The sequence below is a fragment of the Girardinichthys multiradiatus genome, chromosome 22, assembly GCF_021462225.1.
Source record: "Girardinichthys multiradiatus isolate DD_20200921_A chromosome 22, DD_fGirMul_XY1, whole genome shotgun sequence".
NCBI classification, from domain to species: Eukaryota; Metazoa; Chordata; class Actinopteri; order Cyprinodontiformes; family Goodeidae; genus Girardinichthys; species Girardinichthys multiradiatus.
In genome coordinates, this window is record NC_061814.1 from 26,682,827 (window position 1) to 26,708,693 (window position 25,867).

The window sequence follows — 25,867 nt, forward strand, 5'->3', positions numbered from 1 at the left end:
CTTGGTTTTGTGCACAAACCTGTCGAATAAAGCAGATTTTTTGCATGCATGCAAGACCAGCTTTGAGTTGTACACAATTAACAGACAAATTCTGCCACCTGAGTTGCGGATCCCACAGTTTTCAGACTTTTATTTGTAAAATAAAAAAAATAAAATCCAAAAACATCAGTGTATCCTTTTTCTCTTACTATGCATGTTAATCTAGCACATACAATCCCAATAAAACATGTTGAAGTTTGTGGTTCCAATGTGACAAAATGAGAAAAAGGTTAAGGTGTGCGAATGCTTCTGCAAGGTACTTTGTCAGCCAAGGAACACATTCCCACAGTTAAGCACAGAGGTCAAAGCATTAGACTTTGGTGGTACGCTCAGGACACAGCGTAACTTGATCTCTCTAGGGGGCCAGACGACAGGACTGTGTACCATAAAACCTTGTCCTTCGTCCCTCAGCCAGAACACATAGATGGGTCTTTAAGCATAACAGTGACTCTAAATATACCATCAAGGTAACAAAGGAATCAGAAGGCCATAGAGAGGAAAATTTAGAGGTTCATTAAGGGAGACTGGGCCAAAATCCCTCCTGAGACATGTGAAAACCTGTTTACCAACAGGAAAAGCCTTACTATGCCTTACACATTGCTTCCTGTGTTTGGCATCGCTTGCTTTTCTCCACCAAGTTTTGAGTCATGTTTTGCTGGTAGATCAATCACTTATTTCACTCATTGATTTCTTAACTTTTATTAAATGCATTTTGTCTGGATTTTTGGCATATATTCTGTCTCTTTACATTAAAACAAAACTTTCAGAGAAGTTAGAAGATGTGCATTTGTTGGTGAGCAAAGATGCAGAATTAGCAGGCGATCAAAAAATGCACCACGTTGTAGAATATAAACTATGTGTGTAACTGGAATGTGCAGATAGAGGAGAGGGGATTAAAAGCATAGGGAGTGAAACATAGAGAGTGCAAGGTCATAAATTGGTGAATGACAAGGGAGTAGAGGATAGAGAGAGTTGGGTGGAGGACAGGGAAGGCCGGAGATAGGGGAGGACAAGCTTGCTAGAAGAAAATAACCAGAAGCACTCCTTATTTGGACCTAAGGAACTGTTATGTTATACATAAGTGACATGATATATGTATATGTTGAACACACCCTTGAGACTTAATAAAACGAGCTGGAAGCAGAGAGAGAGCAGAGTTGGGCTCGCAGGTGTTTGGCTGGGGTCTATCTCTCACTCTGCGCAGATTGTACTTTGGGTTTATTTCACTCTTTTGAAACCTGTGCCCAAATCAACGGACCCGGGGAAGCAGAGACGGCTTCGACAACGTCCACTCCATTTACAGTGCTCTGGAAAAAATGTCATACCTGTTTAAGTTCCTACTTTCGCAACATTACAACCACAAACTTCAATGTATTTTATGAGACAGAAGTGCACAAGGTAGTGCATAACTGACTGACATGCAGAACTGTATGCAGAGTAGAAAGCTGCAAACCATTGCCCTACAGCCAAACATCCCCACTGTCAAACATGGTGGTGGCAGCATCATGCTCTGAGGATGCCTTCTACAGCACGTAAGCTAGACAAGGGGGCTAAATACACACACTACCAGTGAAAGGTGTGCCCACCCCTTCTGACTCAATGGTTTTTCTGCATTTTACTACTGCCTCCTTCAGTGCTGTTGGAAAACCATCTCAGATGACTACCTCATGAAGCTCGAGAGAGCACATAGTGTGCAAAGGGGACTACATTGAATCTAAAATATAAAAGATGTTTTAAGTTATTTTACTTCTTTTTTGCTACATGATTCTGTATACTTCAGAGTTATGATGTCAATATGCATCTACAATGTGGAAAGTAATAAGAAAAAGCCATTAGATGATAAAGGTGTGTACAAACTTTTGACTGGTAGTGTATGCATGCATAAATTCCTTCCAATGCACAACTTTGTGTTGCTCCATCATGTAATAGTCCAATAAAATACACTGAACTTTGTATTTGTAGTGACAAAATGTGAAATGAGCTGTACTCAGCAACTCGCTCAATTCCAAACATGGTGGGTTGAGTTGATGCAACAGAGCATTTCATTTTGGTCCTTGTCTGACCCCTGCACTTCCTCCTATGCCTCCTCTGAGCGCTGATATGGCTTAGGAGTAGAGTATGTGAGAAGATTGTTCTACTCACAAAACTGTACATGCTGCAGTCACATAAATAACTAATTTAAAACGCTACCCTTCTTTCATCTTCTACATGTGTGCTATACCCAGACTAAGGTTTTAACTAGAAGCAAGAACTGTTATATTCTGCTATTATATAGCTATAAACAATACAACTGAAAAACATCCATACACAAAATATTTTTTCGGCCGTTTCCCCATGAGGACAACATATATTCAGTGAAAATCCATCTTTATTGATAACATACAATAATTATTACTGACAGAAACCTGGCAAAGAAATATATAAAACCACCCCTGCGATGAGGTGCTACAGAGCCAGCTACAGGTGCATTGCCATTTCTCTGCCTCACACACGCTTATATTTCCCATATTATGTCAACCTATAAAAAGCACAGGGTGCTGGTAAGTTGACCCTGGATTTGAGTCCATGTCCGCCTGCTGAACTGGTACACCACAAATAAAAGTAGCCTAGGAGGCACCGGGAGACAATGAAAAAGGGTGTAAAACACGACAGCTCGTTGTGGATTTGTACACGGTTTTGGAGGAATTTCTGTCCAGCTGCTCAGTCTGGTGCTTTGAGGGACACCTGGTGGAAGAACCAGCAAACTACTAAGCACTGGCCATCGCTGCTGAGGCCCTGACTCTTCATTTTCACCGTGTGTGTACCTGCACACCGACAGCAGTTTAAAAAAAATGCAGCAATTTAACTACTACATAGGTGAATTTATCCGATGAAGATTATCAACGTGGATAAAAAGTGTTTAAAAAGATTCATTTCAAACCAACATAGAATCACTGGGATTAACATCAGGACTCAGCAGCAACAGCACAAATTCCTCCAGATATAATCATGAGTATTGTACAGGTGGGTTAAACCTAAACAGAACATCAGTACATAGAAAAATAAATAGTTTGCTAAAATGAAGGTAAAGTTATTTTATCAGTGATTGTACCATTAAAAGTCATGTTTTTAAAACAACTTACCGGTTTTTTTTTTTCTTATTTCTTTACATTAGATTGAGTTTCTCATAGTTCCAAACGAATACATAAAACTTTTACAGAAAGTACTACCTAAAAATATACAAGCACAGACACAAACATGAGAAAAGCCAACAAAAAATTTAAAAAAACAACCGCAGTGTGTAAGAGTCTTTACATGGAGCTCCTTGGTCTGCAGCTTTCTTTATTGTAATTTAAAAACATTGCTGGGAAGCTTAAGTTAATACAAAAGTTTTCCTATTTTACAATCCAGTTAAAACTTGATTTTTAAAATATTCTGCGTAGCAAATTCAAGAAGTTTTCTGTTACTATATTTTTCTGAAGAACCCCCCGGAGAATAAGAGATTTAAGAACAAAATAGACACTTCTGCAAGGATGGGACAACAGATTTAGTGGGGAAACAGATACCTGGAGTTCTGCTTTGGACTGGCATCAGATTAGATGTAGCACAGTACTAAAAAACAATAACCTGTTTATTACTGAGGCCACATAGCAGAGGTGGGACCAAGTCTTTGTCTACACCGAAGACATTCAAATTTTAGGTCAGATCTAAAATCCTAAACTTAGAATTTCCATTCTTAAATTACCAAAGCTGATCAAATATTTATATTAGTAACAGGGGAAAACTGTTTTTTAGAACCATACTTTTTGTTTTGGGGTAAAATATCAAGCATTTTCAAGTTAAAAGGCTAAAATCCAAGTGAAGTCAAGAGTGACTGGTGTTGGAAGTCCAAGTTGAGTTTCTACCATTTTGTGTCTAAAATAGTTAAATGTTTGACTGAAGTCCACACCTCTGCCAGATGACGACAAAAGCTTACAGAATTATTACCGTCACATTAAGAATGATCTAACAGCAATACTTATACATTAATATACTGAAGGTCTCAAATGTTTCACATTTCTTACATAAGCAGTAATAGAAAAAAAAAAATACACGTAAGAAAAATAGACTGCCGTTAATAGTGGAAAACAGTGCAAAGAAAATCCTGGGGTGTTATTGTTTGCTTGCCTTTTTTCCAAATACTTTACATTAAAAAAAATTAAGTCTAAAATATAGGACATAAAAACACAACTTTGTGGCGTCTGGTGCTCTGGTCCAGACATGCTGCGTACCACCTCTCTCCAGTACCTCACTGTTTGGGGCCACAGATGTAGGCGACAGTATTGGTGCGTGGACTGGTCTGTGTGTGTGTGTGTGTGTGTGTGTGTGTGTGTGTGTGTGTGTGTGCGTGCGTTGTGGCTGGTGAGTGTGCGGTAAGAGATTTTGCGTAGTGGTTCTCAACTCCGGTCCTCAAGCTCCGGCACTGTACAGGTTTTTGTTCCAACCAGGTCCTACAAAAACAAATAATTGAGTTTTTAAAAACTGAACGTTGAATTTTGACACTTTTTAAGTGCACAAAGTTTGGTGTTTACAGCCTGCAAAAAGGTAAAGTTAAGCATTTCTCTTTCAGTGACAGTGAGACCAACAGAAACAATGAGGTGCGTCGTCAAGGAAAAAAAAACAAAAACGCACAGTTGAGACCCGAGGTTGGAACAAAAACCCACTGACATGGCCGCAATGGTGAGCACACTGATGGGATACTTCAACATTGGCTCAAATTGGTGATCTATGGCAGGCGAGCACCACCGTTACCACTCCTTTAAGAGGACCGGCAAGAGCCAAAGCAACGAAGGGGTGAGGCTGAGCACCACTAATTATGTGCAACAATGTGCAGGAGAGTCTGCTGAGCTTTGCTTCAAGTGACAGCGATGAGCCCTGTCGGTCCATCAGCTTTAATGTCTCTCACTGACTCAGCTTTAAACAGAGATGGTACGGTGTTTGTACGTTAAATCAACAGAAGTGCTCGATGCAGCCCTCCCTGATACATCCTGCTAGTGCCATGGCTGAGGCAAGATCCCAGTAGTTTTTAACCTTAAATTTTACATCTGGCTTAGACCGTAGCACTCTACTGGGACGACTGGGAGTTGCCATTCTTGCCCTCCTGACTGGAGGGGGCTTTGTTGTTCCAGGGTGAGTGAGCCCCCAGTGCAGGCGAGCTGTTGAAACTGTCCTCATCCTCCAGGCCATTCGCCCCATCGTACTGCGTGTTCTCCAGCCGTGTAATCAGACGCTCGTCTTCGTCACCAAACTCCCCTCCCATCAGTGTGGGCTCTCCCACCATCATCACATCCTAAAGGGGACAGCAAGGGCCGGTACACATTATCCCCATAATACAGGGGGCTGCGCGCGCAATGTATGGCTGCATGACGACCTGTGTAGTATTTTTCTCCCTTATGGTCTAGGTGCAAACCAACTGAGTTCATACTGAATGAAATGCAATATACGCTACACAAGCCAAGTATTAGGGAATAAATCAACAACATATTGAGGGATTCACCCATTATAAACCATTAAACTTAGCAGGACAAGGTTTTGGTAGGGCATATACCCTGACAGCCCCAACTATTCCAAGAACCAGGGTTGAGGGCCCTCCCTTCTGGCCACAGCTGGGCATCCCTGATCCTTGAGTGCTGCATCACGGGGCGGGGGGTTCATTCCACCTCGGGTCTCATTACCTCGATCAAGCAACCATGTGAGCAAAGACAGCGGTTTGGTATTGAATTAGGTGCTCTGATTGGTAACACCAAACCCAACTGTCCCAATGAAAAATCGCAGCAAGGTCATTTTACCACATAACCCAGAAGTACATTCTGCTCTGATGAAAAAGAGAGTTCCCGTGCACATCCTCTGCATAAACTCTGTGGCACCAGAGGACCAGGGACTGCCCATTACTGGTACAAATGAGAAGTCCACTATGTCACTTATGTTTAGATTTAGGAAATGTAAACTTATGCCCATCTGAGTCTAAACCAAATTTAGTTTGGTTTACTCCTTAATACAGCCCCCAACCCCACCTACTTCACCTCAAATGACTTTATAAACCTCACAGCTTGATTTTCCTTAATCATAATCAGCTGCAGATCAGTCAAGAGGAAACAATGCTTACTGGTACCTGGCTAGAGAGTGAGAAGCTGTTGGCCGGACTCTTCTTTTTGCTGTTGCTGTTGTTATTGCCGCCTCCGCCGGAGCTCACGTTGCTTCCGCCAGACACTTTCCTTTTTCGCCGCTTGTTTGGAGCTTGTCTTGCTGGCTCAGCTACATGCAGAGATTAGAGAGGGTATAGTTAGTAAGGAACAGTTTCTACTGGTAGTTTCCAGTTAATCTGTACATTAGTACTCTGCTAAAGTATTCGTAGCCTTTGATCTTTTATCACATCTTTATGCTACAACCACAAACCTCAGTTAGGTTTATTGGGATTTCATGTGACAGATAAAAATGAAGCAGTACATGACTGAACTGAAAGGAACCGTTTTACTGGATGGAGGACATCTCAACCTGCAACTTTCAAGTGTTTCTACAGATTCTAAATTAAATTTAGGTCTGGACTTTGACTGGGCCATTCTAACCCAGAAATATGGTTTGGTCTAAACAGGGGTGTTCAAAGTGCGGGTCATTAGCAGCCCCCCAGACTGCAAAACAAGAACAACTCATTGTGTTGGTTTTTTTACCTGGAGGTGCCACCATCCTTTGCCACTTTTGGAAAAGGCAGGTTTTCAGACAGTCTCTTGGACTCAAGCTGTACGTCTTGTGCCTGGACATCAACTCCTGCATCGGCTCCAATATCACACATAACTTCAGACAAACAAAAAGGCAAAATATGTCAAAACTATACCAATATAGCAATAATTAGTTGAGTGAAAAATAAAAAGAATAAAAGCTATAAAGAAAGACTCTTACACGGAGGTAGTTGAGCGTTGAGTTGGACAGCCCACACCTGGTGATGTTCTTAGCCAGCTGATCGAGCATCTGGGGATCCTTGAGGATTAAGATTTAAAAAGTTGGTGAACAGGAGTAGTTAATGAGTGCTAATTTGCCTCAGTGTGGTTTCACTGTATCACTTACATGCATAGCCAAAATGCTTCGTGGTAAGACCTCTCTGTGTTGCCTGATGCTGAAATGCCACGTCTTGATCCTCATCATGTCATCGAACATAAATTCTAGATACAGACGGCCCTCAACACACACCTAATCCACAGGAGAGATGGTCAAAAGAACAGGAGAGAAGGAGCATTTTTTAATTCAGTAGGACATTCATAGAAGAAAGCTTACCTGTGTGAACATGGGTTTGCCATTTTGGGTCACCATAGTACATTGGTCGCAGTCAAGTGACACAAAGTTACTGTGGAAAGACTCTTTTGGATGCTTCAAAACGTAGAACAGCTCTGTTGCTCCTCCTTCAAAAATACTTCTGAAGTATCTAGGAATCAGCGTCCTGCCGATAGCTGCAAACAAATTCAGAAAATGTTTTTTTTGAATAATTTGCCAAAGGAAACAGAGTGGAGAAGCAAAAAAGGCAACAGGTTGTCAAAGAAACTAAAAGTCCACATAAGCAGCAGTAAAGTATTTCTCACTGTATCGCTTGGGACCATCTTCCAGACAGAAAGTGACTGTGAGCATCGCGTCATCCTCAAAAAACTCTGTGGTGAAGGCATCCCACCAGAGATTGTCACAGTCCTGAAGGCAGAGGAAGAAATATTAACCAAACTGTCAGATGTTGTTGAAGAAGGGAAAAAATATATCGTAAAAAAACGTGCTTAAAACTCATTAAATACACCAAACCCTTAGAGAGAACTTGAAATAGTTGTTTACTCAAATTTACTTCAATAACCAGTCAACTCTTCTTCTTAGCTTGCTTCTTACAATGTGCGTTTGATGTGCAATACCCACCAAAAGCAGAAATAAGGCACGCAGAAATACAGTAGACACTAATGGGCATAAAACTGTGGTTAAAATCCCAACAATCCAGTGGTCAGCTTAGATGTGCTTGTTGTGTCATGCAGACTGAAGGTTTAAAGGCACTGCAACCTCAAAAAAATCTGTAACCACCATATAGTTGCAGAAAATGTGGACATCCAGCTATATTTTACCACTAGTTGCATTATCTGGTTGTGTGGGACTTTATTCAGTTTAAAGCAGTTTAGGTTTGGCAAAAATATTAAACTATGGTTTAAAAAGTCAATTTCAGTCAGAATCTTCTTTCTTTATTGCTAGAAACTGCACTCACCTCTGTCCAATTCTGTAATCTTTTGTTGAGCTCATATATCCGGTAATCCGTCTGGTTCCCATACGGTGTGGGTCTCCTGAAACAAAATACAAAGTCTAAATTAAATGAAATAAAGTCGTTTATTATCATCAATAATTTGTTCCTCAGAACAGAAACTGTTTAAAACCATAAAACATGACTTTAAATGACGAAGTTGCTCCTTCTTTCACCACAGGCGACTGTAAACGGATGTCGATGATTTTAAATCCATTACGGTTAAAGCTACCTCAAATTAGGAGCTTTAGATTATTTTAAACTGATATGACTGGATTTTAAGGTTGGGAAGAAATAATCCAACTTTCCATGCCTTACTGAGGAACTACAGGTATAAATTGGTGCCATTTGAACTTCCAGTGGCTAAATGCATTGGAAACGCAGCGGGGGTTAATAATAAATGGCATGGTTAAAATTGTTACTTTTGCTCATTTTTTGACGCTTGGTTCCATGACGGTAAAAAAATACTAACACATTACAAAATATTATTACATGCAATTTAATTTGTTTGGTGTACTGAAGTATCAAAGTTGATTTGAAAAGCTTATCATCATTATTGCAATAACTATGACAAACTATGATAAATGTACCCTTACGACTGCCATACTGCACAGAAAATATAGGGATAAAGTTTACAATTTAATATCTTGTGCAGCTCTGGCGTCAGCATACTTAATTTATGTAAACAACCCAGTTTTGGACCTCACAGTGGAAACCAGGTTACCTACACACTTCTTCAGACACAAATTGCAAAGATCTGTTGGACATTTGAGTACAAAAGGAATTCACAAGTTGGGTTTTTAAGTCATCCGTGTTTTTCTAAAGATCAGGAAAAAACACGATGCTCAGCCTGCCTCCAATACGGTCGTGTTGTAAAGGGCACCAAATACCCAGATTTGTCAAACCTCTACTGAATTTTCCTTTACTAAATGCAGACTTTAATACAGAACAGTCTGAATTGTTTGATTGTTTCAGTGCCGTGTTTGATGCCTAAAACAGACCCATTATTAAAAACCACACATGTCCTGGCATAATTTAAGACTTCAAGGGAACCCCAGGAAATTAAAGGTTCAGGAGTATCAGGTTTTGACAGAAAAACATTCCCGGTCGCATAATTAAAATGCAACTTAAGACCAACAGCCGCCTACAACTACATGTTCCAAGCTGGGCATACTCACCCCATTCCAGGCTCCATGTATGACGGTGGGTACATGGGTGTAGGCCTAGAAATGTAAAAAATAATAACACATTTTCTTACAAATATAGGTCATCACAAACACAAGAGTCTTTAACACTTTATTGTAAATGCAGTTAATCATATTTGAATCTTTGAGATGCAATAACAAAAATTATTATATATCTATTTGTATGTTATATATTTTTATTATATTGAATTAGTGGATAAGCAGGACAAAACTTATCTAGGTCAAAATAGCCAATTAGTAAATCACAATTTTAAATAAGCGTTCAAAAAAAGTTGTGTATTGTTGAGGGGTGCTCGAGTTTTAGACATCTCTCCCATTTCTTCTAACGCTGTAACCGAGACCTACCCCACATCTCTGTCCAGCATAGCGCCTGGGTGGAAGGGGGGAAAGCTGCCACCGTTCGGGGGTTCCTTAGGAGAGTACAGTTTGAATGATTTTGACGAACAGCCTGTCCAGAAAGAGAAAAACAGAAGAGAAGGGGGAGAAAAAAAGAGCAGAGCATTAAAAAGGAGATTTAGATTACTTTGGATTTACTGCATTCAAATCACAGCATCAACTAAGTAATCTAATGTTGGATGATTTGGTTGCGATTTGCTCAGATGAAAGTATGCTGCAAAACCAATTTCCTGCCGCATTCATTATCTAATGCGTCTTCAATCTACTAAATGGACAAGAAAAATCATCATGAGCGTATTTAATAGCCATCACACATCTGAGGAAAACAAACAATCAGTTGAGCAGGCAGATGCAAGTCAAGATGGTCTGGTTTGTTGTCATTTCCGTACCTCTTGTACCAATACATGCAGCCCTCTGCATTGGATGTGTGATTCCAAAAAACAATCCTTTACTCTTTGTGTATGTGTGTGTTTGTGACTCCCCCCTCAAGTTACTTCTTTTACCCATCCCCCTACTTCATACACTGGCTGTTGTTAACCCCTTTTTTCCCAGACAGCGCAGCCATGTTCAAACAATGTTAAAAAATCCTATTATGTAGCTCCGCTTTACGTAAATATGCACAACCAGCATGATCCAAAACTTTGTGTAACCGTGTACAAACAAGAATATTTTGTACATAATCAGGCAGAGCTAAACTGAAAAAGCAAAGCAGTATAAACCCTGGAAATCTGACCCAGATTGCTGTGGACGCTGCCATTTTTCTGCTGTTTTTCTTTCAAATACAAAAACAAAAAATATATTTCTAATGCATGTTGAATTTCGTGTATGCGCTGCTGGTTCTTTGCAGATTCATGAATGTAACACTGTCAAAAGATTGGTTATCATGCATTTTCTCTGGTAAAATGTTTACACATGCTACGCTTTTCGGATCACATTTTCTCAAACGAGACACCCGAGGGCAGCACAATGTTCATGTAATTCATTATCTGCACACAACAGTCTGTCACTGTCAGCTTGGCAGAGGAAAGGGATCATACCTAATTAAAACCAGCAGGGGGAGAAACACTAGCCATGAACAACTCCAAAGAAGGAACCTAATCTTACAGGGATTTCATTTTGATATTTTCTCATCAGTTTTGGTTTTTGGTGAACTGATGAAGGACACTGTGGGGAGACTACTCTGCTAAATGGTGATTGCAGTAGGCACATTAACTTGGGAAAAAAGGTGAAGCCAGTCCCTTGAACAAATAGCAATTCTCCATTTACTTTTAACCGTTTCTACCTTTCTTCAGCAAACCAGAGAGAGTCAGGGCAGGTCATTTTCCACTCCCAACTATGATAACCTGAACCTCAACAATGGCATTATATGCTTTACATCCAACCTTTTCACCCACCCCATCCCCCCATCAGTCCCAGACTGCATTCAGTCCTACATTTAAACTCTTCGCTCAGTCTGTTGCAACACTTATCACAACTATACCTAACACATCATAAAACACAAAAACATGCTGAAAATAATCACATTTGACGTATAATAAATTTACGTACATCAAAACAACACAGCAGTTAGTAAAAAGAAGTGACATTTGTTCAATTTTGAAAGTAAACATGACATGCATAGATGGTTATGAGCATATGCTTTGATACATAAATCACAATGACCTTGTACCCCTCAGCCGTTGGATTCAAACTTCCTCAATCAAATAACCTGCAGCACATTAGTTTTCCATTCTGTTACAAAAACATGAAACTTATCTGAACAGGAACCGGCAGGTCAGCGCTCGGCATTAGCCAAGAAAGGCCGGATTGCTGGATCTCTTTTAAACTTGGGATTTTGCTGTCTACAAAAAAAAAAATCACTTTACTAAACTTAAAAGTAGTAACAGTAACATTAAAATAATAGCCAAAACCACAAATATTCCCTAATAAAAAGGCATGTTCACATAACCAGCTAATGTTGTAGTAATAAAAAAAATAAAGGCAAATAACTCCAGCCTTTTACAGCTCCCCCATCCTGTGGGAGCTGTAAAGCCATACCATCTTTACTGTAAATAATGTCTTTACATCTGACCTACACATCAATTACAGTCATTAATATCAGAGTGCCTCCATTCCTATATTTAACGTCTGTGTTCAGTGTAGAAACAGAGCTACCTACTATTTATAATCGTAAAAGACAAAACCTTTCAGAAAATCAACACAATATAAAAAAAAAAAAAAGAACCACAAACCGTATCTCTTACACAGTCACCAATAATAAAAAAAAAAACCATAAAGACAATACAGTACGTGTTTGTGATAAAGTACTTTTATAAATAAACACAGAACTCCAGCCTTCAAACATCCTATTAGAGCTACTGAGGCGCTCCAGCTCTCTGAGAGGTGAACTCCACATAAAAAGACCTTGGTGTAATTTAGTCCGCCCAAACTCCTTCACTGCAAACAATAGAGCTGCATCCAGAGGGTGGCCCTCTGCCAATAAAACATCAATGTGCAAACACTCCTCAGCATACTTCCACAGCAGGTCAGCGGAGTCATGTTTCATCCCTGTGAGCAATAATACACTGTGTGCATTTAACAGCGTGGGAGCATCCAGGTTACCTGTCCGGACCAGGTGTCAACTAACTGCTGGGCCGTCCTCATTAACGGTAATCGTTTACAGAACACGGATGCCATTGCTAAGCTACCTACTAGCTAAATGACCACCATAACCGCCTTGTGCAGTTAAGTTCTTGCTGCCAACCAGAGACCTGGTTCGGTGTTTTATTGTCACACATCTTTGCGGCTGAATAGATAAGGGGAAAAGTTTTTTTTTTTTTTTTTTTTTTTGTTACCTGCAGAGAAAGGTTCAGTAAACGTCGGGGTCGCTCAACACCTCGGCTCGGTGTTTTCTTGCCAGCTAGCCTCGCTGCTAGCCGGAGCGGCTGGATGGGGAAAGCTCCAGCGTTTACCGTTGCTAATTCACTCTCAATGTCCAAAAGACGGCGGCCATATGACGGGGGAAAAAAGCCCCCCGCAATTTCCACCGGGTTCAACCGACCTGCAACAATACAATGTCTACGTTTTAACAGACATTTGCTAGGAGGACCGTATTACCTATGCCTGTATTACTACAGGACCCCTTTGTTCCTGCAGCCGAGACTCGAACAAAGGCCCCGCCCCCTCAAGGCTCCTCCGCCCATCCCGACTCGCAGAGCCGGACAAAAACAAGCCTCCCTCCCTCTCCGCTGGGGCCCCCCAATTTGTTTTGTCTGGAACTCATCAGAGCACCAATGGCCCCCAGCATGGAGCAAGGTGGGTTCCCATTGAGAGAAGCAACCTTTCTCCCAAAACACAATTTATCTCTTTTTAAAGAGGAAGGAAAATGTCAAGAGAATTCACTCTGATGCAGCACATACAGCCGATACCACGATGAGTCATCTACATTTTCTTCCATATGTAATGTGACATTCATCTAGTACAAGTCAACAGAAATTTTTAAAAAGCTGCAATAAGCTGGGATCATACGTGTACAGATCTTCACATTGATAGTTTGTTCAAGAACTTTTTTCATTCAGTTTTAGCATTCACTCTTCTTGGGTATGAGTCTTTCTGTATGCTACAGAAAGACTACACACACATGTCAATATTTGTGCAGTCTACCTCGCAAAAGTTCTCCGAATCTATTGTGTGGACATCTCTTATCTTCAGACATCTTTATCTGTCAGATTTTCTGTCAAATTTAGTTTTGGACTCTTCGAAACTTTCATTTTGCAATCCTGAAGTTATTATTTTTTGATTTGGATGTATTATTTGACTCACTGTGATACCAGAAAAATTTAATTCCTCTTCTTTAAATGTCTTTGTTGTTTTCCACACAATTACAAAACAAGTCATTGTCCTTGTAACAGTTACCTTGATAATAAAATCTGTTTCAGACTGATCTCCAGCTCTCTAGCAGACACCAAATGGATTTGAATCAAAACAAAATGGTATTTTTAACTGTTCAGACTTTAATCCACTTCAACAAAAAATCAAGTTCCCATCTACAGGAAAGGAACCCCAGATCATCATGCTGCCGCCACCATGTTTCACTATTGGCGTTGTGTTCTTTTTGTGTTGTTTTTAGTTCCAAAAATACCATTTGGAATTGTGGAGTTTTAAACAATATTCTTTAGTTCCAAAAGTTTGACAATACAAGAGATTGTTGTCAGATGTAGAACACAAAGAGCACTTCTTGAAAAGTGCTGCAGCTCATTCAGTGTTGCTGACCAGCAGGGTCTGGAATCAGCCCTTCTCCACAATCTTCCTCAGGGTCCGGTCACCTCTTCTCGTTGTGCAGCGTTTTCTGCCACACTTTTTCCTTCCCACAGACTTCCCACTGAGGTGCCTTGATACAGCACTCTGGGAACAGCCTATTCGTTCAGAAATTTCTTTCTGTGTCTTACCCTCTTGCTTGAGGGTGTCAATAGTGGCCTTCTGGACAGCAGTCAGGTCGGCAGTCTTACCCATGATTGGGGTTTTGAGTGATGAACCAGGCTGGGAGTTTTAAAGGGCTCAGGAATCTTTTGCAGGTGTTTAGAGTTAACTTGTTGATTCAGATGATTAGGTTCATAGCTCGTTTAGAGACCCTTTTAATGATATGCTAATTTTGTGAGATAGGAATTTTGGGTTTTCATGAGCTGTATGCCAAAATCATCCGTATTAAGACAATAAAAGACCTGAAATATTTCAGTTAGTGTGCAATGAATCTAAAATATATGAATGTTAAATTTTCATCATTACATTATGGAAAATAATGAACTTTATCACAATATGCTAATTTTTTGAGAAGGACCTGTATGTTATTCTGTCGAATCTTTTGTATCCTTATAATTATCGATACCTTTAAACAATGAGATCCTTTTGACCCATTGGAACATTTCTGCAAACTGTGGCTTTACCTAAAGGATAAAAACGAGTTAATGTCAGCCTAATCCTCCTTAGACAGATACGCTTTATTCATGGTTATTCAGATTTGCTATAATTCACGGAAGTCGGGAATTCAAGTGGACAGAGTGCCGAAACTATACCAAAAGATGCTTCAGCAAAGTATTAATTTGAGGTTGTGAGCATGTATGCAATGAGTTTGGCTTGTTTTAATTTTAAAGATTTTCTCCTGTAATGAATTTGTTTGTTTTTCAGATAATTGTGTATGATCTATGTCCCATTAAAGGTGTAAAAAGTTTATATTTCATTTGTTTTACATCACAGAATCTTGCATTTTAACAGGGTTGTGTACACATTTAAAAACCACTGTAAGTTTGAGATATTATATAGTAAGCAGGTAAGTAGATTTTATTTATTTAGCAAACTTATATGTACTTCTTCCTGCTCAAATTGCTGTACATTGCATCAAATTAATTTTACAAATAAATAAAACAATATGAAAAATTAAAAATAGCATTAAAATCTGCACAAAAAAGCAAATAAATGGTAATTAGCTGGGTGAAAATGCCAGAAGTAAGGTTTTAGCTTTGGTTAACAGTCCCGACAGGGTTAGGAGTAGCATATTGGATATCAAAGATCAGCTGGTTTATAGATGAGGAGCAAGAACTGAAAGGGCTGTACCTCCTTTTTGGTTGAAATACGATCGAGGGACATTTAGGAAATTTTACTTGTTCATCTGAAAGTTGTCAGGGTTAGATGAAAATTAACTAGTTCAGGTAACGTAACGTATGAAGGAGCTCGCCTATTCAGGACCTAAAATGCAATCAACAGATTAAAATAAATTCTAAAATAGATAGGACTGGCTGGGGTAATGTGAATTTGTTTTCTAATGTCAAGTCAGCAGGCTTAGAGCAGCAGTTTGAACACGATGCAGGTGTAATAGTTCAGACTGAAGAAGACTTAGTACACAGAGTTGTAGTAGTCGAACGGTGATGTAATGAAAATATGGTGGAATGTTAAGAAAGATTGAAGTTTTACTGTTTCACTAACTGTGCTGGTATGTTTGGCTAAATTGAGATTTTAATCTAGAATAAATAAAGTGTTGACAAGGGTGCGACCAATATAATGTGACCCAAAAGTAATAAATGAAAAGAAATATTATTATTATTATTAAATAGTATTTAAAATGAAGTTTTAAAATGTGAGCATCTAATGAGAAAATGGGACAGGCCCCAAGATTGACCCCTGTGGTAATCTTATACAAGAGAAAACAAAAAGGTTTTAAAGATAATAAAAAAAACCTGTTTTAGAGAAATGAACTGACAGGACAATTATTTAAGTCATATTTTAACTCAAAGGAAAATAACACTTTTTTTTACCCTTTTAAGTATATCTACAGCTTTACCTAATTTAAAATAAAAATATTTGCAGGCAAAAAAAAACCACATGAGCAAATGCCTTAAATATTTTCTATAAAATTTTAATCTTTTTAATTTAACCTTAACCTGTGTGAACTCAGAATAAAAGGATCTCAAAGATGCACATATTCCATATACATTATCTATATATATATATATACATATGCTTTTTTTTTTTTTTTCAAATTGCCATGTTTTTTAATTCAGCCATGGATAAATAATTGAGGATTTTGCTGGAATATTTTGCTAATGAAAAAGTCCATCTCTTATCAAAACTTCTTACTGAGTGAAAAAGATCTTTCATAGTTTCAAAATCTCTCTCAAAGTTCCTGAGGTTGATTAAAATTTTCAGTTCAGGAAATCTTAATTCCAGATAACCTTCCAAATGCCTCATTCTTTGGAGTGCAGCTCAAGTCCGTCATCGCCTTAAAGTTATGTGATCTGCAGCCTCACTTTCAGTCAATATCCACCCTAAGGTTTACAAGCAATATTTCTGTTGGATAGAGGACCTTATGTGGTATCAGGGTGCATTTAAAGCTCATTTGTTGAGGTTTTCACTTTAGCTGCCACTCAGTTTGTGGAACTCAATCAGCCTGGAATGCAGTGAATTTGACCTACATCTATTCTCACTGTATAAATCTCACATGGGGCATAGAAGACAAATAAAATTGCAGCATCCATGCATATTAAATGTTCTGTTCAACAGAAAACCACATGTTTTGTGCCTTAGGGGTGCGGCGCGTGGCGTTTCGGTAGAGCACGCGACCCATATATGGAGGCTTCATTCCTCAACACAGCTGTACCAGGTTCAAGTCCAGACCCCAGAGACTGTGCTGCACGTCTTCCCCCTCTCTCTCTACCCCATTTCCTGTGTGCCTACTATAGAAAATAATAAAAATAGAAGCCACTAGTGCCACAAAAAAACATCTTAAAAAATATTTATTTTGTGCCTTACCAAAGTATTCTCACCCTTTGAAATATTTCACATCATGTCCTGTTACAACTGCAAGCCTCAGTTTTTTTTATTGGGATTTTGGGAAAAATAACAACACAAAGTATTGTGCAATTTATTTTGGAAGCAAAATTATGTATGACAGAAATTGTAGCAAAACTATGAAAAGTGTGATTTTTATTTTTACTAAACCTTTTTGGCCTACATCGAAAATGCTGTATGTGAAGGAAACTAACTCGGGACCTTGCCCTGAACACATGCTGTGGGGTCATTTTTCTCCTGCAGGGACAGGTAGGTTGCTTGGTTGATGGGAAGATAGATGGAAGTAACATGATGAAAATCCTGGAAGAAAACCAGTTACAGGCTAAAAAAGACTTGAGACTGGAATCATGGTTCACCTTCCAGAAGGACGACTCTAAACAGTCAGAGCTGCGATGGAGTGGTTTAAATGAAAGCATGTTCAAGCTGTAGTTCAACGCCATAGTCTGAGTCACGACCTAAATCCTATTTACAACTTGTTGCAAGACTTCCAAACTGTTGTTCACTGTAACTGTCTATCCTGTCCAGGTGAGTTTGAGCATTTTATAATAGTTAAATCTTCAGACCGATTTCATGAACTTACAAAATGCTCTCCTTGACTAAAAAGTCCTAAATATAAGCAAAACTAAAGTGATTTTCCCAGAAGTCTGCTTCAACCATTCCTCATATTAAAACTTTGTATGGTAATATTGTTGCAGACACAAATAAATGTCTTGGTATTTGGCTTGATAAAGATCTTAATTTTAAACATCGCATTAGATACTTACATTACAAAAAAGCTTAAATTAACTGTACATTTTGTATAGATTAAAGCCATGCTTATCCAGTTCTTCCCGTAAGCAGCTTGTAACCAGCTTGTTTTGTCACAGCTGAACTATGGTGACAGCATTTACAGATTTGTCTGTCCCACTACTTTAGCTAAACTGGACCCCATTTACCATGCTGCTCTAAGGTACATAACAGGCTCATCGTTTAGGACTCACCATTGCATTTTATCTAACCTTGCTGGATTTACCTCATTCAGCACTCACAGAATGAAGCATTGGTAGATTTTTATATACAAAATCCTTTAGGTAAACTGCCATCATATAACTACTCCAGAACACACACAGTCTCAGAGACAGTAGTTGGTTGGGGTTTAAGGTGCCCTTGGTGAGCACAGTCAGGAAAGACTGGTCTGTCCTATTCTGGCCCATAGTGTTGGAATGATATGTCAGAGGTTGTAGTCACATCCTGTACAGTGTTGTTATTGTAAATAATTTATTAATACTGGTAGTGTTACTTTGTAAATATTATGGCTTGTTTACACTTTGTATTGTGCTGCTTTTTATCCTGGCCCGGACATTCCTTATAAAAGCGATTACTAATCTCAATGCATTTCCTTCCTGGAAAAATTAAGGTTAAATAAAGAAAAGATATAAACAATGGACAGAAATATTAGTTTCTAGATTCACAAAACCATTAGAGACACACCCCATGCCGTGAAAGGTCGCCAACTTTGCCTGTTACAAAGATTTTCAGTAAAAGACATTTAAAAAAAGGGTAAAGCTGTGCATACTTGCAATGTAAAAGTGTACGAACCAACTTATAATTTAAAATGTTTCAGTAATAGTATACTAAAATGATACTCAATGATGAGTGTTTGATTCCCTGGCCTGCTGAAGAACTCTACTAGTACCACTGATATAATACTCCTAAGCATTTCCTTGCATCCACATCATGTGCTTACTAAAGCAAAAAACTGTAAAAATCCCAAAGAACCAGTCACACCATGATGTCAGTGTAAAAGTTAATGTTGGTCCTGAAACACAACATGATAAAAAAAAGGCAACAATCTGTGTTCATACACCATTATTATCATTATTTGGCATTTTAGACCCATTGGGTACAGTGGACTTCAAAAGGACAATAATAATAATTAAATAAACAAAAACAATATATATAATTTTTAAGAGGAGCAATAAATTGTCTACAAACACACTATATTTGCTGCATTATTGTTCAAGTTAATGAAAAATGACATGAATCATCTGATGTGAACCACTGGCTTCATAACAGCTACCTACACTACATGTATTAAATCAGGCATTAATCTGCACTGCCCTCAACATAAAATGCAACTGTTTTGGTTTTTTTATTTGGCTAAAGTTGAATGTGTAACAGTCACATATTAATCACTCGTGAATATAAAGTGCATTTAGCTAGGCTCCAACTGGAAAGATTTTTGAATATAACACATTTTTTAGGATGGGTGATATGTCCAGGGTCAGTGGCCTCTCACCCAATGACTGCTGGAGATTGGCGCTCGCCCCCTGCGATCCTGCATGGATTAAGCAGGTATAGAAAATGGATAAATGGGTGGATGGATAATAAATTTTCTAATGTTTAACTATTTGGTTTTTGTGTGAAGCTGTGAAAGTGCAGCAGCTCCCTCTGCTGGCAAGTGCTGAGCATGTTTCACTGTGGCTTCAGAGCAGAAACTGCAGTTTGCAGTCAGCAGTTCCTTGTGTTTTCTTATATTACATTTCCTTATCTTTGGTCTCACACTTTAGCTGCGGGTTTAGATAGTTACATGTGAAATAAGTCCTCACCTCCTGAAATATATAGGAAGCGAACATTTTTAAAAGTACCAAAGGTAGACCAACTGAAGAAGTTAAATAAGTAGTAACACAGAATAAGGAATTTTAGGTCCCAACAGGATGTTTGAAATAAACTCTAAATTAATCTGAAAACAGTCAGAGTCACATTTAGTATATACATAGAGCCCCTGGTAAGACTAGGTCTGGGAAAAACAGATGACTGCCTATTTCAGTCTTTGCAAAACTAGTCTGGTACCACACAAGGTCTTATGTACCCTCTTGTATTTATAGAATATGGACACCCCCCCCAAAAAAAACATGGGCAGATAATTTTATGTAGAGCTAAGTTGTATTACTGCAATGTGTCTCTCATACAGAACAATAACACTGCCTTAAATGATAATAATATATAACAGATATCATTTATAAATTATGTTTATCAGTGAAATTCTAACCCAGTTTGAGAACTGTTGCACTAGAAGATACTGATCTGGATTAACACACCTATCTTATACACTACCCTTTTGTAAACATGCTTTAAAAACCAAAATCCTCAAAGCACAAATCCTTCCCTTTGCAAATTTATGACAGGGAGACCAAAGCAATACTGAGAGGTTTTGTGCTGAGCAGAATGTTCATTTTCCTCTTGCTGCTGGTGGAGACGCCACAGCGTAGGCACTAACCTGTCAGGGAAACTGTTGTGACAACTGGCTGGTAGTGATAGCAACAAGGTAGTACTAATGCAGTACTGTGCTCTGAGGATGCAACTGTGGGTTGGCAAAAAGAAGCTGTAACTGGCAAATATCAAAGCATGATAAATGAAAATATAAATGAATTTGAAATGTGGATGTTTGTGTAAATACTGGATATCAGGTGTTACAAAAGGGTAGGTCAATAAATTTTAATTGGCCATTTTTTAAAAGGTGAAACTCATGTATGTCTGTTTGATCATTCTTGTTTACAGCTAATGAAACAATTTAGGTTCTTAGAAAAATAGAACATTACATTTGACCAATGAAAAATTACATTGATCAATACAGAAATGTTATGTGATGGCCTACACAATCACTGTCCACAGTGGGTTCACTGATGGAGATTGCTGCTGATTTCACAGTTGTCCAGCACACGGTCCATTAGTTTCCATTAATAGAAAGATGAACAGAAAGGAAAAATAATGGTAAAAATGGTGCACAAACAACATAGATAGCTGCAGCCTAGAGAGGATTGTGAAGCAACGTCCATTTAATAATTTGGAGGATATTCACAAAGCGTAGGCTGTTGCTTAGTGGTCCTAAGTCCTCTTTACAGATGGAAGACGATTTTACATTTAATTTGTAAACCAAGGTCAGTCTGAGTCTGGAGGAATAGCGGAGTAATACATAATCCCAAGGTGCTCGAGGTCTGGTGTGAAGTATTCAGTCAGTGATTTGTGAGGAGCCATGTCATCTGGTGGTGCTGGTCCACTGTGTTCATCAAGTCTATCAGCAGTGCGCCAGGAAATTTTAGGCCATTTTCCTCAGCTGACGAGCTTTATGGAGATGCAGATTTTATTGTTTAGTAGAAGCTGGCACCTTCCCACACTGCCAACAGCACCAATACCTGCTTTATCGGCCATTGTGTCACTACTGAATTGACCTGCAAAATGGCCGGATCAAAACCCCATAGAGAAGATATGGTTATAGTCAAGAAGGAGATGGGGACGCCAGAGCCAATAAAGCTCAAAAGCTGAAGGCTGCAACTAAAGCAACCTGGGCTTCCTTAACACCTCAGCAGATCCATGGGCTGATTGCCTCCATACTGCACTGCTTTGATGCAGTAAAAAAAAACATTTTGCATTAAGAATATATTATTTATTGGTCTAAAATAATCTTTTAATTTTCTAAAAAAAAATAATATGGGATTTTCATTAACTTTAAGTATTAATCATCAAAAATTAAAAGACATAAATGCTTGAATTACATTGCTCTGTGTGTAATGACCACATATAGAGTCATATAGAACTGAATTATTGTAATAATTGAACTTTTCAATGATATTCTAATGTATTCTAGTGTACCTATCTGTGCAGAAATGTTGAAAACTTGCATTTTCTTGCATCTTAATTGCTACTTTTAAACTGAGCTGATTATAATGACTATATCATGTGGATCCATATGGAGATGGTCCCCAATGTATAAATAATAATACTGGATAATTTAATGTATACATAATTTAGATTTAATCCATTTCTTTTTAGAAGATCATCCTCTGATTTTACTTCATGAGCAACAAGTTTCATGTAAACCTATTATTAACTATTTCAAAGTAACATTTTATCAAGTGTACAGAATTTCACTTGCTATGAGCATGGTTTATTTTAGATATTTGTGGCTGGTTAATGCATTGTGTACTTTTTTTTGGAGCCCACACTCTTGCAACCACTGAGACACAAGTGTCTCTTTTTGTTATTAGTCTCGGCACAGCATCATGCTCTATATGATGGCATTCTCACAGCCATCAGCATCTACAACGGCTCTTTGAGGAAACCTTCATAATATGAGCTATAACAACATTTAATTTCCCTTTGGGATTAATAAAGTATTTTTGAATTGAATTGAATTGAATTGAATAGTCTGGTCCTAAACCTGCAGTCATGTTTTCACCACTCTGCAGCTCTCTAAACAGAATACACTTTGATCCAAATTTGTCCTTTCCAAGCATTTATTTTTCTCCCCTTCCTCTCAGCTGTGAGGCCCATGGCAGCTTTCTTTTGCCATCCTGTCAGCCCAAAGCAGATGTGACATCACCACAGCTCGGCGCCACTCTGCAACCCCCCCTCTCTTTTTCCCCAGCATCTCTTTCTCCCACGCATTCCTTCTTTCTCTCTGCCTCTGCACACACAGCCATTTTGATCTAGCAAACAAAATCTGTGGGTTAGGGAAGAAGGCCGCGGAAGGAACGGGCAAAAGTGAGAATAGTAGAGGAAACGACAAAGAGACAAGCATTTTTGTTCAGCAAAGATCAAACTGAGGCTGTGGTGTTGTTGTTGTGTAACAGCAGTAATAAAACCCCTTGCTTTTTTACTGCCATCTTGCTTTAAGTCACTTTTCTCCAATTGAGGACGCTGTGACTTTCTGCATGAGGTAATGCTGCTGTCCCTGCAGAAAGGCAACATGGGAAGCAAGAGTCACAGACGAAGAGATGAGGGAGGGGGGGTCAGAGAGGGAAAGAGAGAGTGGTGAGCAAAGGGGAGCGAATGTTTGAGTTAGGCTGTTGTGAGGTGGGGGGTATCTGCTGCTCATAGGCAATCTATTTTTACCGTTTAGCCAGAACAAAGGATGTGATTGGCTCCTCTGTGGTAGGACATATCTCCTTCATGCATGGAGAAAAGCCTGAAAGGGGCTGATTCACAGCTAAATCCCAACAACAACAGAACAGCAGAATGTCACAGGGCTGCAGAAGAACAAGACAGACAGGAACAGCCTGTTATTTATCAAGACACATGCAAAACCCCCTCTGTTGCATCACATGATGTTCTCACCCAATAAATAAAGAAGGACGACTACATGTAATAGGAAGTTAAGTTTTAAATTAGAATTTTTTTTTGTAACATAAAAATTCTTTTCTATCTGTTATCCCATGAAAATGTAAAGTATGCAAACATGATGATTTGCAGCTCATGCACAAGAAGGAAGAAGGAAACTGAAGCATCTGAGCTTATCTATGAGCTCTACCAGCCTAAACTTGTCCTAGCAGGCTGCTCACAAAAGTACATGTGTGTGTGTGTGTGCTGTGCAGGCACATGCTTATTTGCATGGAAACATTTGTAAGCTTGCAAGTCTTTGAATGATGGCAGATCTTTCTGCTGGACTTTATTCTTTATATACGTCCCTCAAAAACACATGGATGTGATTAAAAGTTGCTGCCCCACAGTTAAGTCAGGCAGCTGAAGAAGGCAGAGATACTAGGAAAACTACAGGAGGCAGTGAGGAAACTGGATTGGAGGGAGGAAACGGAACAAGACAAGCAGATCAAGCAAAGACCTAATATTCTGTCTGATGGGCAATTGTTAATGAATCAAAGCAGCCTCATTCAAATTATTCTGAAGCTCTAATTCAATCTTCATTCTCTGATATCCCCCAGAGCAGATGCTACAATTTAATTTCTGTCTAATACTTACTCTCTCATGCCACACAGAGTCTGTCCCCTGCTTCCAATTTTTCCACAAACAAAGCAGTGATCTCTCTCAGTAGACAAATTGATACAGAAAAAAAGAAAAGAAATGATAGAAAACTTCGTATTCAAGCACACTATGCCATTTGCTTAGTAAAATATGCCAAAACTATTTGCTTGCCAAATAGAAACATGTGCAGATGGATACATATTATAAAGTTTCCTTCATTATATGATGCAAAGCCTAGTGTCGGCACTCCATCTAAGCAAGATTTAAACCAATGTTTTTGCAATGATCAATTTTTAATTTCAGAAGCCAACTTTAATTACTGCAGAAAAACATTAAACATACCGGAAAGTAAAGTGCAAATGCACACTTAAAAATAAGTAGCTTAGCTTCAAGCAAATTCAGCTCTTTTTTAATCTTAAGGACCCTCATTAATTGTTAAAACTCTCCAAGGGAGAGCAGCTTTAAGGTATTTTACAGCCTGTGAATTATTTGAGTCTCATTCAGATGTAACCAAGCATGGCGCCGGTTACCGGTATCAAGCTTTTTAAAGGATACAATTTCAAACTTGCAAAGACTTTATGTCATACTGTCCATATGGATTAAAGTCCTTTTTAATGAGATGCTGGAGAAGGTGCATCATGGACATCTTTATTATAACTATTGAAAGTTGACCAGTTCTTGTCTTTATTTAGCCATGAAAAATACATTTAAAACTGGACTTCTTAGGCTCCTTAGGTCACATCCAATTTTAGCCAAAATAAAGACATTAAATGTTAGCCTTGGTTGGTTAATTTCATACACCCTAATCAGCATTTAACCAGAATTAGACGTAGATAGACATCCTTATGTTGATGGATTTTCACATTTCATTTTAAGAGATATTTTTCACATTGTTTGGACAGAATGCAAGAGTTACTTTTATAAAACTATGTAATTGTGCTGCATTCAATGCGTCTTGCAAATTAGAGATTGGATCTTGAAAGGACACTCGAGTTCAGCATAAACTAATTGCAAGTCAAAACACCAGTGGGATTTCTTAATTCTAATTTGCCATTAGCTGATAATGTATTTCTCCTCTCGCTCTTATGAAAACGCGAGTGGCTTGTCTGTAAAGCAGCAGACTGCAGGCTAGCTGCCTGAGCAGATAGTATGACTGATTTACCTGCTAAATCCACTGTAAGATTCCCAGTGTTATTCTATAAAGAGCGCAAAGCACGAAGAGCTAAGTGCTTATTCAATCAAATCAAAATAACAATAAACAAATGTTATAGAGAGCAATAATTATAACATTGATAATAATGACAAACAGTTGCTTACATTGGCTGTTCAGCAGCTAAGACTTACAAATAATCAAGAAACAGACCTGCACTGGAAAGATAGAGCTGCAAAAAGCAGTAAAAACTGCAAGCAAATGAAGTACCTATCGATATTTCAGTTTCTCTGTCTGTGGTAAAACTCTGAGCCATCGATCTGCTGCACAGCAAGCCAGCGTGACTGAGAGGCTCTGCTGAACAACTCAATCCCACACTGTGGCAGCTTCAGTCTTCAACCTTGTGTTAAAAAGTGTGGCATTGGTTTCACCGACACACACAAACAACCAGAAGTCACAAAGCTTGATGTTGGCTCGAGGGGGCTTTGCAGCACTTTTTTCATAAGTCATTTCTTTCTGAGAGCATCACTGAGCGCAGAGACACGGAGGAGGAAAGAGTGAGAACTCACCGGGACAAGCACAGCCTCCAACAGACATCTTCTCACATGTTGTGCTCCTCTCTGAAAGAAACAGCTGCACTCAGTCCACACGCCGCTTGCAAGGGCTAACTCTGAGGAAAACAGCACAGACAGAGAGGGGAGGAGAGATAAGAGGGAGTGGTAAAAAAGCAGGCCATGTACAACA

At 38.9% G+C, this 25,867-nt stretch overlaps 1 protein-coding gene across 3 annotated transcripts in view; it reads right to left on the reverse strand.

Moving 5' to 3' along the window:
- Nucleotides 1-2,389: 2,389 nt before the first annotated feature.
- ldb1a (LIM domain binding 1a) overlaps nucleotides 2,390-25,867 on the reverse strand; it is a 28,789-nt gene continuing 5,311 nt past the window's right edge. Inside the window, exons 2-12 of one of the 3 annotated variants that reach the window (XM_047350624.1) lie at nucleotides 25,693-25,793; nucleotides 9,865-9,967; nucleotides 9,493-9,537; nucleotides 8,282-8,357; nucleotides 7,629-7,731; nucleotides 7,327-7,499; nucleotides 7,120-7,242; nucleotides 6,955-7,032; nucleotides 6,726-6,849; nucleotides 6,170-6,312; nucleotides 2,390-4,508 (exon numbers count right to left, since the gene is read on the reverse strand). In XM_047350624.1, coding sequence (XP_047206580.1) covers nucleotides 4,455-4,508; nucleotides 6,170-6,312; nucleotides 6,726-6,849; nucleotides 6,955-7,032; nucleotides 7,120-7,242; nucleotides 7,327-7,499; nucleotides 7,629-7,731; nucleotides 8,282-8,357; nucleotides 9,493-9,537; nucleotides 9,865-9,967; nucleotides 25,693-25,720 — 1,050 coding nt within the window. In that variant the 5' untranslated portion in view covers nucleotides 25,721-25,793 and the 3' untranslated portion in view covers nucleotides 2,390-4,454. The other 2 variants (XM_047350622.1, XM_047350623.1) reach the window with 2 other exon arrangements.